General features: G+C 45.7%; 1 protein-coding gene across 1 annotated transcript in view; it reads right to left on the bottom strand.

The window, feature by feature from the left end:
• Positions 1-14,930, bottom strand: part of LOC143930938 (C-type lectin domain family 2 member H-like) — a 53,390-nt gene that overhangs the window by 11,676 nt on the left and 26,784 nt on the right. The window contains exons 6-8 of the mRNA XM_077455629.1: positions 12,594-12,775; positions 8,280-8,383; positions 7,814-7,867 (exon numbers count right to left, since the gene is read on the bottom strand). Of these exons, the coding sequence (XP_077311755.1) occupies positions 7,814-7,867; positions 8,280-8,383; positions 12,594-12,775 (340 nt within the window). The remainder of the gene's footprint in view (positions 1-7,813; positions 7,868-8,279; positions 8,384-12,593; positions 12,776-14,930) is intronic.

Below are 14,930 nucleotides of genomic sequence, written 5' to 3'. Positions count from 1 at the left end.
AGTTAGGTTACAAATTACATCTCCCAAAAAGTAATTGCGTTAGTAACTCGGTTGCTACATTCTATAGACAGGACTAGCGAGGGAAGGGAATGCCGCCGCCGCCTCTATCGGCGAGATTGACACCTCGCGAGCCCCGTCGCCTGGTATGGATTTAAAGGGGAACCCCTATGCTGGAAAAACAGCGTGGGGGTCCCCCCAAAGTCCATAGCAGACCCTTATCCAAACACGTAGCCCAGCTGGTCAGGAAAGGGGTTGGGGACAAGCGAGCGCCCCCCCTCCTCAGCCATACTTTGTTGATGAGGTCAAGGGCCTCTTCCCGACAACCCTGGCCATTATTTGTTGGGGTCTGCGGGTGGGGGCTTATCAGAATCCAGGAGCACCCTTTAATAAGGAGGCCCCCAGATTCCGGCCCCCTACCCTATGTGAATGAGTATGGGGTACGATGTACCCCTACCCATTCACCTGGGGAAAAAATTGTTAATAAAAAAAAACACAACACAGGTTTTAAAGTAATTTATTAATCAGCTCCGGGGTCTTCTTCCGACTTCTCCGCTCTGTCCGGCCTCTTCTCCCAGTGTCCGGCCTCTTTTCCTGCTCTCCAGCGTTTTCTTCTGGGCTCCTCTGCTATCTTCTTGCAGCTCTTTTACTAGCGGAGGAGCCCAGTCTCCTCCGTCCTCCTTCCTTCTTCTCTCTTCTTCTGATGTTGACACAACGCTCTCTCCCACTGTAATGCAGTGTGAGCGATGTGGATCACTTATATAGAAATGGGGCGTGGTCACTGGGTGATGTCACACGGTGGCCCTGCCCCTTATGGACCCTCTGGACCCGATATCATAAGAGGCGGGGTCACCATGTGACATCACCCGGACCACGCCCCATTCCTTTATAAGTGATCGCGCAGCGCTCACGCGGTATTACGGTGGGAGAGAGTGTCGTGTCAACATCTGAAAAAGGAAGAAGAAAGAGAGGAGGAAGAAGGACGGAGGAGACCGGCTCCTCTGCTAGTAAAAGAGCTGCAAGAAGATAGTGGAGGAGCCCAGAAGAAGACACGGGAGAGCGGGAGAAGAGGCCAGACACCGAGAGAAGAGGCCGAACAGAGCAGAGTCGGAAGAAGACCCCAGGAGCTGATTAATAAATTCCCGGATTCTGATAAGCCCCCAAAGCCCAACAACCAACAGCCAGGGTTGTTGGGAAGAGGCTCTTGTCCTCATCAACATGGGGACAAGGGCATGTTGAGGGCACGCGGCCTGGTATGGCTCAGGAGGGCGGGCACTCGCTGGTCCCCACACGCTTTCCTGACTGGCCGGGCTACGTGCTCGGATATGGGTCTGCTATGGACTTTGGGGGACCCCCATCCCATTTGTTCGGCGTAGGGGTTCCCCTTTAAATCCATACCAGGCGACGGGGCTCGCAAGGTGTCAATCTCACCAGTGGAGGCGGTGGCATTCACTTCCCTCGCTAGTCCCGTCTACCTGGTCCCGGGCGGTAGATGTAATTGCTGTAACGCCGCCCAAGTAATGGGAGCGGTGTTATCATGAGGGGTAGTGATGGACGAACTTCCGATGGGACGTTTCGCGAACGCGGACCGCGAACGCGGCCGATAGTTCGCGAAACCGAACGTTCGCGGCGGGCCCCATTGACTTCAATGGGAGGCGAACTTCGCAAACCTTTAGGTCAAACCGTGATAGAGAGCACTGACATCAGAAGCGTGACATACAGCAATGACACCTGCACCGTGATAGAGGCATCTGACAACAGCACGGTGATAGAGGGCACTGACATCAGCAGCGTGACATAAAGCATTAACACCAGCACTGTGACATACAGCATTGACAGCAGCACCGTGACAGAGAGCACTGACATCAGCAGCGTGACATTAAGCACTCACACCAGCACCGTGATATACAGCACTGACAGCTGCACCGTAAGCAGCCCCAGGAGGAAGTCAGCACAGCACAGGGATGGTGTGATCCCCTCATAATAAGAACCCCCAGGAGTAAGTCAGCACAGCACAGGGATGGTGTGATCCCCTCATAATAAGCAGGCCCAGGAGAAACTCAGCACAGCACAGGGATGGTGTGATCCCCTCATAATAAGAACCCCCAGGTGAAAATCAGCACAGCACAGGGATGGTATGATCCCCTCATAATAAGCAGGCCCAGGAGAAACTCAGCACAGCACAGGGATGGTGTGATCCCCTCATAATAAGAACCCCCAGGAGTAAGTCAGCACAGCACAGGGATGGTGTGATCCCCTCATAATAAGAACCCCCAGGTGAAAATCAGCACAGCACAGGGATGGTGTGATCCCCTCATAATAAGAACCCCCAGGAGTAAGTCAGCACAGCACAGGGATGGTGTGATCCCCTCATAATAAGAACCCCCAGGTGAAAATCAGCACAGCACAGGGATGGTGTGATCCCCTCATAATAAGAACCCCCAGGAGTAAGTCAGCACAGCATAGGGATGGTGTGATCCCCTCATAATAAGAACCCCCAGGTGAAAATCAGCACAACACAGGGATGGTGTGATCCCCTCATAATACGCAGGCCCAGGAGAAACTCAGCACAGCACAGGGATGGTGTGATCCCCTCATAATAAGAACCCCCAGGTGAAAATCAGCACAGCACAGGGATGGTGTGATCCCCTCATAATAAGCAGGCCCAGGAGAAACTCAGCACAGCACAGGGATGGTGTGATCCCCTCATAATAAGAACCCCCAGGAGTAAGTCAGCACAGCACAGAGATGGTGTGATCCCCTCATAATAAGCAGGCCCAGGAGAAACTCAGCACAGCACAGGGATGGTGTTATCCCCTCATAATAAGAACCCCCAGGAGTAAGTCAGCACAGCACAGGGATGGTGTGATCCCCTCAAAATAAGCAGGCCCAGGAGAAACTCAGCACAGCACAGGGATGGTGTGATCCCCTCATAATAAGAACCCCCAGGAGTAAGTCAGCACAGGGATGGTGTGATCCCCTCATAATAAGAACCCCCAGGTGAAAATCAGCACAGCATAGGGATGGTGTGATCCCCTCATAATAAGAACGCCCAGGAGTAAGTCAGCACAGCACAGGGATGGTGTGATCCCCTCATAATAAGAACGCCCAGGTGAAAATCAGCACAGCACAGGGATGGTGTGATCCCCTCATAATAAGAACCCCCAGGAGTAAGTCAGCACAGCACAGGGATGGTGTGATCCCCTCATAATAAGAACCCCCAGGTGAAAATCAGCACAGCATAGGGATGGTGTGATCCCCTCATAATAAGAACCCCCAGGAGTAAGTCAGCACAGCACAGGGATGGTGTGATCCCCTCATAATAAGAACCCCCAGGTGAAAATCAGCACAGCACAGGGATGGTGTGATCCCCTCATAATAGGAAACCCCCAGGAGAAAGTCAGCACAGCACATGGATGGTGTGATCCCCTCATAATAAGAACCCCCAGGTGAAAATCAGCACAGCACAGGGATGGTGTGATCCCCTCATAATAAGAACCCCCAGGAGTAAGTCAGCACAGCACAGGGATGGTGTGATCCCCTCATAATAAGAACCCCCAGGAGTAAGTCAGCACAGCACAGGGATGGTGTGATCCCCTCATAATAAGAACCCCCAGGAATAAGTCCGCACAGGGATGGTGTGATCCCCTCATAATAAGAACCCCCAGGAGAAACTCAGCACAGCACAGGGATGGTGTGATCCCCTCATAATAAGAACCCCCAGGAGTAAGTCAGCACAGCACAGGGATGGTGTGATCCCCTCATAATAAGCAGGCCCAGGAGAAACTCAGCACAGCACAGGGATGGTGTGATCCCCTCATTATAAGAACCCACAGGAGGAAGTCAGCACAGCACAGGGATGGTGTGATCCCCTCATAATAAGCAGGCCCAGGAGAAACTCAGCACAGCACAGGGATGGTGTGATCCCCTCATAATAAGAACCCCCAGGAGTAAGTCAGCACAGCACAGGGATGGTGTGATCCCCTCATAAAAAGAACCCCCAGGAGTAAGTCAGCACAGCACAGGGATGGTGTGATCCCCTCATAATAAGAACCCCCAGGTGAAAATCAGCACAGCACAGGGATGGTGTGATCCCCTCATAATAAGAACCCCCAGGAGTAAGTCAGCACAGCACAGGGATGGTGTGATCCCCTCATAATAAGCAGGCCCAGGAGAAACTCAGCACAGCACAGGGATGGTGTGATCCCCTCATTATAAGAACCCCCAGGAGGAAGTCAGCACAGCACAGGGATGGTGTGATCCCCTCATAATAAGAACCCCCAGGTGAAAATCAGCACAGCACAGGGATGGTGTGATCCCCTCATAATAAGCAGGCCCAGGAGAAACTCAGCACAGCACAGGGATGGTGTGATCCCCTCATAATAAGAACCCCGAGGAGTAAGTCAGCACAGCACAGGGATGGTGTGATCCCCTCATAATAAGAACCCCCAGGAGTAAGTCAGCACAGCACAGGGATGGTGTGATCCCCTCATAATAAGCAGGCCCAGGAGAAACTCAGCACAGCACAGGGATGGTGTGATCCCCTCATTATAAGAACCCCCAGGAGGAAGTCAGCACAGCACAGGGATGGTGTGATCCCCTCATAATAAGCAGGCCCAGGAGAAACTCAGCACAGCACAGGGATGGTGTGATCCCCTCATAATAAGAACCCCCAGGAGTAAGTCAGCACAGCACAGGGATGGTGTGATCCCCTCATAATAAGAACCCCCAGGAGTAAGTCAGCACAGCACAGGGATGGTGTGATCCCCTCATAATAAGAACCCCCAGGTGAAAATCAGCACAGCACAGGGATGGTGTGATCCCCTCATTATAAGAACTCCCAGGAGGAAGTCAGCACAGCACAGGGATGGTGTGATCCCCTCATAATAAGCAGGCCCAGGAGAAACTCAGCACAGCACAGGGATGGTGTGATCCCCTCATAATAAGAACCCCCAGGAGGAAGTCAGCACAGCACATGGATTGTGTGATCCCCTCATAATAAGAACCCCCAGGAGGAAGTCAGCACAGCACAGGGATAGTGTGATCCCCTCATAATAAGCAGGCCCAGGAGAAAATCAGCACAGCACAGGGATGGTGTGAGCCCCTCATAATAAGAACCCCCAGGAGGAAGTCAGCACAGCACAGGGATGGTGTGATCCCCTCATAATAAGCAGGCCCAGGAGAAAATCAGCACAGCACAGGGATGGTGTGATCCCCTCATAATAAGAACCCCCAGGTGAAAATCAGCACAGCACAGGGATGGTGTGATCCTCTCATAATAAGCAGGCCCAGGAGTAAGTCAGCACAGCACAGGGATGGTGTGATCCCCTCATAATAAGAACCCCCAGGAGTAAGTCAGCACAGCACAGGGATGGTGTGATCCCCTCATAATAAGAACCCCCAGGTGAAAATCAGCACAGCACAGGGATGGTGTGATCCCCTCATAATAAGAACCCCCAGGAGTAAGTCAGCACAGCACAGGGATGGTGTGATCCCCTCATAATAAGCAGGCCCAGGAGAAACTCAGCACAGCACAGGGATGGTGTGATCCCCTCATAATAAGGACCCCCAGGAGGAAGTCAGCACAGCACAGGGATGGTGTGATCCCCTCATAATAAGAACCCCCAGGAGGAAGTCAGCACAGCACAGGGATGGTGTGATCCCCTCATAATAAGCAGGCCCAGGAGAAAATCAGCACAGCACAGGGATGGTGTGATCCCCTCATAATAAGAACCCCCAGGTGAAAATCAGCACAGCACAGGGATGGTGTGATCCCCTCATAATAAGCAGGCCCAGGAGAAAATCAGCACAGCACAGGGATGGTCTATCTATTGTGGACCGATATCGGACATGACTATTAGCAGACTGTACGTCAGTCCCTATACTGCTGAAGGACTGCTGCAGTATAGGTCAGCGGTCAGCAGTGGTGCACCTCAACCCTATCTATTGTGGACCGATAGCGGTCCTTACAGAACAGCAGACTGTACCGCACTCAACCCTATGTACTGTAGCACCCTTCACCAAGTTACCAGTCCTTATAAGGACCTTTGTGGACCAAGTAGGTTGTGTGTGACTGATTAGCAGACTGTACGTCAGTCCCTATACCGCTGAAGGACTGCTGCAGTATAGGGCAGCGGTCAGCAGTGGTGCACCTCAACCCTATCTATTGTGGACCGATAGCGGTCCTTACAGAACAGCAGACTGTACCTCACTCAACCCTATGTACTGTAGCACCCTTCACCAAGTTACCAGTCCTTATAAGGACCTTTGTGGACCAAGTAGGTTGTGTGTGACTGATTAGCAGACTGTACGTCAGTCCCTATACTGCTGAAGGACTGATGCAGTATAGGGCAGCGGTCAGCAGTGGTGCACCTCAACCCTATCTATTGTGGACCGATAGCGGTCCTTACAGAACAGCAGACTGTACCGCACTCAATCCTATGTACTGTAGCACCCTACACAGACCAAGTTACCAGTCCTGATAAAGAGCTTTGTGGAACAAGTGAGTTGTGAATGATTAGCAGACTGCAGCAGAAGGGCAGCAGTCAAGTATAATATTCTTTCTATATTTGGAAGAAAGAATATTATACGTGTACAAGCCTATTACCATACCACTGATACCAGTCCTGAAAAGAACCTTTTGTGGCCCTAATAGTAACAGCAACTGTTTAAACTGACCCTCACTGCCTGACACACTGCTTCCTTCCTTTCCCTATACAAACTGGCAAAACAGAGGAGACTGGAACAATTACTGGTTACTCGAATAGCTCTTTTGTGGACCTGATAGTAACAGCTAATGATGATGATGATGATGATGATGATGATGACTAATCTGGCTGTTCCTAAAATAGCAGCAGACACAGCGCTCTGTCCCTTTATCTAAACTGACAAAAGACACTCAGGCTGCTGCAACAATCAGTAGCACAGCAAACCTATATACACCTAACACCTATACCAGTCCTGAAAAGAACTTTTGTGTACAAAATAGCTAGTGGTTTATCTGTCCCTGCTCCAAACAGCAACCTTTCCCTATAGTGACAGAAGAAAGAATGTAAAATGGCCGCCGGACCGGGTGTATTTATAAGTTAGGGGGAATGTCCAAGTGTCCATGTGCTGTAATGTCTCAATTGGCTGTCCTGTACCCCATGATGGATGTGTCATAAGGTCAAAGTTCCTTTACACAGTAAAACACGGAAGTCCGCCGGGGCGAACGACGCCAATAGTCCGCCGAACTGGCGGACTGCGAACAGCCGAAATTCGCCGCGAAACGACCGCCGGGCGAACTGTTCGGCCATCACTAATGAGGGGAAGAGTAATCAGTTTGATTATTTGTTACGCTCTAAAGTAACTGCGTTAAGTAACTCTGTTTATTTTAACTGAGTTACTTACATCACTGTTCATAGGAGAACCACAGCGCCCATTTGAAAATCGAAATCATATATATATATATATATATATATATATATATATATATATACAAAACTGATTTGGAGGACTTGGGACTTGGAAGCTGTCATTTCCTTTATCAACCATCAGAGGAAACTGAGATGTTATGATGACAAAAAAAGTATCACTAATTAAAGCAAATAAAAAACCGGACAGTCCACAGAGGGAAATCAGGCAACAATCATCATCAAAGACATCAGGGTTCACATGCTCCAGATTCAGTAGGTCTTTGAAAATGCAGAGGTTGAAGAGGAGCTCCTAGGTGAATGCATGGCGAATGGTCTAATTGTTATTACTATTTGGAATGTGGTGCCTAGCTCCACTCATCTCTGGCTGATCTATCCTTTGTTTCTCGTTTTCACATGTTTACCTGTTCATCCTTATCTGCTTTGGTGAAGAAAGTCTTTTCGCGGAGTTCAGATCTCTAACAAAAAATATAGATCCATCTTTAATAATGCAGATCTAATTTACTGTACATAATTAAGGTGATATTTTGAATAATACATGTGCAGTCTTGATCGTATGATCTCTGAACAATCTTAATAGTAGCCCTGTTATTAGAAGAAGGCATGTGAAGCCTCTCTCTCTTTAGTGGAGGAGATAATGAGTTCCCCACCAGTGCCAGACTGAGACAAGTAGGTCTAATAATAATGACTTTGTACTGGCTCCACAACTTACTTAGTAATTCACTGCAGAGGCTAAGCAAAGACTTGGCACACACTACAAACTATCAAGGTCTTCATGAATAAAAGGAGGGATGAATAAATATAATAATATAGAACCAAACCTATATAATCGGTTTTAGGTGAAGCTGACATTTTAAGCGTGGAACTTACTTTATTTCTGAATGAAACGTTCCATCGGTCCAGACCCAGCCTGAGTCATCTTGTGTCCTGCTCAGTCCAATCCAGTAGTTAGATTTCAGGAGATTAATATAGTTCTGCCAGACAGAAAGACATCTAATTGAAATATATATTAATATAAAAAAAACTGCTTAGAAAAAAATACTGAACTGGAATCATTTGGGTTATTTATACACTATGGATATCCATAAAACCTTAAAGCTGCAGAGGTGCCAAAACGGCATTATTCGCCGAACTCTATTTCTAATTTAATTTTCTGAGAATACTAATGGATGTGAAATCTAGTGGAGGGTCATGTTGGAGGTGTAGTGTTCTATGTATAGAGTGTAATAGAATTGTATTATGATCATGTCCAGTGGAGGGTCACGTTGGGGGATGTAGTGTTCTATGTATAGAGTGTAATAGAATTGTATTATGATCATGTCCAGTGGTGGGTCATGTTGGGGGGTGTAGTGTTCTATGCATAGAGTGTAATAGAATTGTATTATGATCATGTCCAGTTGAGGGTCATGTTGGGGGGTGTAGTGTTCTATGTATAGAGTGTAATAGAATTGTATTATGATCATGTCCAGTGGTGGGTCATGTTGGGGGTGTAGTGTTCTATGTATAGAGTGTAATAGAATTGTATTATGATGATGTCCAGTGGAGGGTCATGTTGGGGGTGTAGTGTTCTATGTATAGAGTGTAATAGAATTGTATTATGATCATGTCCAGTGGTAGGTCATGTTGGGGGATGTAGTGTTCTATATATAGAGTGTAATAGAATTGTATTATGATCATGTCCAGTGGTGGGTCATGTTGGGGGTGTAGTGTTCTATGTATAGAGTGTAATAGAATTGTATTATGATCATGTCCAGTGGAGGGTCATGTTGGGGGGTGTAGTGTTCTATGTATAGAGTGTAATAGAATTGTATTATGATCATGTCCAGTGGAGGGTCATGTTGGGGGGTGTAGTGTTCTATGTATAGAGTGTAATAGAATTGTATTATGATCATGTCCAGTGGTGGGTCATGTTGGGGGTGTAGTGTTCTATGTATAGAGTGTAATAGAATTGTATGATGATCATGTCCAGTGGAGGGTCATGTTGAGGGTTGTAGTGTTCTATGTATAGAGTGTAATAGAATTGTATTATGTTCATGTCCAGTGGAGGGTCATGTTGGGGGGTGTAGTGTTCTATGTATAGAGTGTAATAGAATTGTATTATGATCATGTCCAGTGGAGAGTCATGTTGGGGGTGTAGTGTTCTATGTATAGAGTGTAATAGAATTGTATTATGATCATGTCCAGTGGAGGGTCATGTTGGGGGGTGTAGTGTTCTATGTATAGAGTGTAATAGAATTGTATTATGATCATGTCCAGTGGAGGGTCATGTTGGGGGGTGTAGTGTTCTATGTATAGAGTGTAATAGAATTGTATTATGATCATGTCCAGTGGTGGGTCATGTTGGGGGGTGTAGTGTTCTATGCATAGAGTGTAATAGAATTGTATTATGATCATGTCCAGTTGAGGGTCATGTTGGGGGGTGTAGTGTTCTATGTATAGAGTGTAATAGAATTGTATTATGATCATGTCCAGTGGTGGGTCATGTTGGGGGTGTAGTGTTCTATGTATAGAGTGTAATAGAATTGTATTATGATGATGTCCAGTGGAGGGTCATGTTGGGGGTGTAGTGTTCTATGTATAGAGTGTAATAGAATTGTATTATGATCATGTCCAGTGGTAGGTCATGTTGGGGGATGTAGTGTTCTATATATAGAGTGTAATAGAATTGTATTATGATCATGTCCAGTGGTGGGTCATGTTGGGGGTGTAGTGTTCTATGTATAGAGTGTAATAGAATTGTATTATGATCATTTCCAGTGGAGGGTCATGTTGGGGGGTGTAGTGTTCTATGTATAGAGTGTAATAGAATTGTATTATGATCATGTCCAGTGGAGGGTCATGTTGGGGGGTGTAGTGTTCTATGTATAGAGTGTAATAGAATTGTATTATGATCATGTCCAGTGGTGGGTCATGTTGTGGGTGTAGTGTTCTATGTATAGAGTGTAATAGAATTGTATTATGATCATGTCCAGTGGAGGGTCATGTTGGGGGTGTAGTGTTCTATGTATAGAGTGTAATAGAATTGTATTATGATCATGTCCAGTGGAGGGTCATGTTGGGGGGTGTAGTGTTCTATGTATAGAGTGTAATAGAATTGTATTATAATCATGTCCAGTGGAGGGTCATGTTGGAGGTGTAGTGTTCTATGTATAGAGTGTAATAGAATTGTATTATGATGATGTTGAGTGTCAGGTGGTGGGTGGAAATTGGTTTATTATTACTCACTAGACATGTGCAGGGTAAAATATTTCGTTTCGGAATTTCGTTTTCGTCCCAAAAATGAATTTATTTAGTTACTCCCGAAATTCGTTTTTATTTATTTTGTTTTTAGTTCAAAAATTGCATTCGTCCGAAAATCCACATGAATTACGGTCCAATCTGTCTTTGAAGGCTTATGGTGTCTGTCGAATGTATAAAGAAGATTAGACGGAGCTAGTATATAGCACACTTCGTGTGAAATTTAGAACCCTATTAAAGTCTATGGGACTCGAACGTTCAAAATCTAAAGTGCTAATTTTAAAGGCTAATATGCAAGTTACTGTCCTAAAAAGTGTTTGGGGACCTGGGTCCTGCCCCAGGGGACATGGATCAATGCAAAAAAAAAGTTTTAAAAACGGCCGTTTTTTCGGGAGCAGTGATTTTAATAGAGAAACAATAAAAGTGTAATATTCCTTTAAATTTCGTAGGGGGGGGGGGGGGTCTATAGTATACCTGTGAAGGGGCGCATGTTTCTGGTGCTTAGAACTGTCCCTGCACAAAGTGTCATTTATGCAGGAAAAAAAGTCCTTTAAAATCACTCGCAGCTATTATGAATTGTCGGCTCCGTAATACAGAGAACACTCATTGAAAGTCATTGATAAAATAAATAAATAAATTTAAAATTAAGCGTGGGGTTCCCCCAAATTCAATTACCAGGCCCTTCAGGTCTGGAATGGATATTAAGGGGAACCCCGCGTCAAATTTAAAAAGATATTGACGTGGGGGTCCCCCTAAAAATCCATACCAGACCCCCACAGGAAAAGAGGGGGGGACGAGAGAGCGGCCCCCCTCCCTCCTGAACCGTACCAGGCCACATGCCCTCAACATTGGGAGGATGCTTTGGGGGTCTGTGACCCCTCAAAGCACCTTGTCCTTATGTTGATGCAGAGAAGGGCCTCAGCCCCACAACCATGGCCAGTGGTTGTGGGGGTCTGCGGGAGGGGGGGCTTATCAGAATCTGGAAGCCCTCTTTAACAAGGGGGCCCACAGATCCCGGCCCCCCCTGTTTGAAATGGTAAGGGGGTACAAATGTACCCCTACCATTTAACAAAGAAAGTGTAAAAAATAGTTAAATAAGACAAACATATTTTTGAAAAATTCCTTTATTAAAAATAAAAAAATAAAAAATAAAGATTCCAGCGGTGGTAATCCACTTATCCAGCGACAGACGATCATCTCTTCGGGATCCAACGATGGCTGAACTGAATCAGCGCAGCGAATCCATCCATCTTCTGTCTCCACGGAGGAGACACTGCGGGGATTCCGGCGGCCTGACGTTTCTTATATACGGAGGGCGGGGCCACCCGTCACCTGACCCCGCCCCAATCTGACGCAAGGGGAAACCCAGGCTTCCCCGTGATGTATGGGTGACCCCGCCCCCTCTGATGTAACGGAAACCTGCCTGTGTTACATCAGAGGGGTGCGGGGTCACCTATAGACCTATACACCTATACTATAGACACCTCCCCTACGAAATTTAAAGGAATATTACACTTTTATTGTTTCACTTAATCATTATTAAAATCACTGCTCCCGAAAAAACTGACGTTTTTAAAACTTTTTTTTGCATTGATCCATGTCCCCAGGGGCAGGACCCGGGTCACCAAACACTTTTTAGGACAGTAACTTGCAGAATCTTTTCTCTCTGTCGAATCTTTTCTCTATATAATGTTGGACTAATAGAGGTAAGGTTAGGCACATTCGACCACAGGTTCTATAGACACAGATTCACGTCACGTCGAATCTCCTTTTCTATATCGTACTGTTGTAACAACGAAAATGAAAATAAAGCATTTATTTATGTTGGATCTTTCGTTTTTCGGATTCTGCACTTTCGTTATCGTTTCTCAAAGTGAAAACGAAAATAGCTGAAATTCGGACGAAAATGCATTTGGACGAAAACGAATGCACATGTCTATTACTCACCAGTTCTTTTTTATTATGAATAATTGCCAGGGATGAATCGTGTGATTTGCAGAAGTTCTGGCTGTTGTTCCATGTATCAGTCTTGTTTGAGAAATAGTAACATGTCCCCCTGTATAAGACCCAGTCATCCATACACTGAGCAGCTGTTGAACCTTCTACCACTTTTGTTTCAGGTGTCTCTTCTACAAATACATGAAATAGTTTATTTTAGTCAATGTGTTTAATTAATAAGAATCAGACAAAAATTATTAGAAAATGACAAAACTTTATAAAGGAAATAAGATATTACAAAAATACAAACAGAAATATCAAACAACAAATAATAATCATAAAATGAAATGTTAGCAAAATGGAGCTTGTTTAGTGTGTAGAGGTGAAAGGCCCGATCAGAAGGTAGTAATGGCAATACTGATGAAGGGCTGTGTCTCCTCCAGTAAAGGTTAAAGTTATTATATTATTATTTTTTTTAGTTGTGACTAAAGTGGCGAGGGGTTGGAACATCTGCCAAGTCTTTACTGCTGTCTGCGTCCCAGGTGGGGAGATTCACCCTCTCTGTTGTCCTGTTGACCTTATTACTTCTGATAGAAAGTTTTGGGAAATGCATAATTGTTGAGTTGTCACCAGAGCAGTAGGTGAGGGAAAATCTCACAATGGGAACGTCTGCTCAGGTAACAACTGTCTACCAGGGTAATCCCCCTCACTTTGGAGAGATTTCCTCTCATTTCCTCATATGTCTCTGTTGACAGGTAGTGAAAGGAAATCTCCCAAATGGGTCACAGGTAGAAAAAGATTACATTTCTGGGGGTTTTAACTCTTTCCAACAGTGCTGTACTACTGAAAAGAAAACAATTGCTATATACAGGGGTGGATTTATTACAGACAAATAGACTGTGCACTTTGCAAGTGAAGTTGCACCGATTTTCTTCAGAGCTAAGTGAATGTGGTAAAGCTCTGAAGATTTCCATCATCCAATCACGTGCAAACAAAAATGCCCTTTTTTTAAAAAATTTCTTTGTACCTGAGTGGGTATTCTTTGCAAAGTGAAGATTTACCATAATAACCGAGTTCTGGGGAAAATCAGTACACAATCTCTCCAAAGTCAGGGGAATCCTTTAGATCAGTGCTTTTCAAATCCATTCCTTAACCACTTCAATACAGGGCACTTTCGCCCCCTTCCTTCCCAGCCCAATTTTCAGCTTTCAGCGCTCTAGCGCTTTCAGTGACAATTGCGCGGTCATGCTACACTGTACCCAAATGAAATTTTTATCATTTTGTTCGCACAAATAGAGCTTTATTTTGGTGGTATTTATTCACGACTCCGTTTTTTATTTTTTGCGATATAAGCACAAAAAAGCGGAAATTTGGAAAAAAAAATAATATTTTCTTTTTTCTACTTCAATAAAAATCCAATAAAATCAAATTTTGTCATAAATTTAAGCCAAAATGTATTCTGCTACATGTTTTTGGTAAAAAAAAATCCGTTAAGTGTATAATAATTGGTTTGTGTGATCACGGACATATGTACGCAAATGATCATGTACATATGTGTGCAGGTGATCACGTACATATGTGTGCAGATAATCATTGGGACATGTGATTTTAGTGGGACATATGTGGGGGACATGTTTTTATTATTAGGGACATGTGTTTTTATTATTTGGGGACATGTATGTTTTGGGGACATGTGTGGGGACATTGTGTTTATACTGTGTGATGTGTTTACTGTGTGGTGTGTTTACTGTGTACACTAGACTGGTGATCAGTGAGTAAAAAGCTGTAAAAACAGCTCATACTCACTGATCAGCAGCCGGCTGCAGCGATCTGCTCTCCTCTCCACAGCGATGACTTCTGTGTGAGGAGAGGAGGAGCCGATTGCCTAGCAACCGGCTGTTTGTTTACATCACATGACGGCCGTGATTGGACACGGCCGTCATGTGATCAGGAGGGCCAATCACAGAGCCCTCCTGCCGATCTGAGATGCGCCGTGTCCGGGTGACACGGGCGCATCGGGATCGCGCCGCTGCGCGGGCGCGCGCGCGATCCCGCTACTCCTGAATGACGTTCCTGAACGTCCTATCAGGAGTAGGCGGCTCCCACCCGGCCGTATATGTGCATTGGCCGGGTGGGAAGTGGTTAAGGTGTCTTAACAGATCACGTTTTCAGGCTCTCCATTATTTTACACAGGTGATTTGATCAGTTTCACTGCCTTAGTAATTACCACAGCCGTTTCATCTGAGGGAAATCCTGAAAACATGACCTGTCGGGGTGCCTTGAGGATGGGAGTTGAGAAAAACTGCTTTAGATTGTAAGCTCCATGAGCAAGACCCTCCTATTCCT

This window comes from Lithobates pipiens, unplaced genomic scaffold, assembly GCF_037356315.1.
Source record: "Lithobates pipiens isolate NorthernLeopardFrog02 unplaced genomic scaffold, aLitPip1_a1.2 Scaffold_25, whole genome shotgun sequence".
Classification (NCBI taxonomy): Eukaryota; Metazoa; Chordata; class Amphibia; order Anura; family Ranidae; genus Lithobates; species Lithobates pipiens.
The sequence above is the reverse complement of the archived record's forward strand: the minus strand, read 5'-3'. Positions and strand labels throughout refer to the sequence as shown.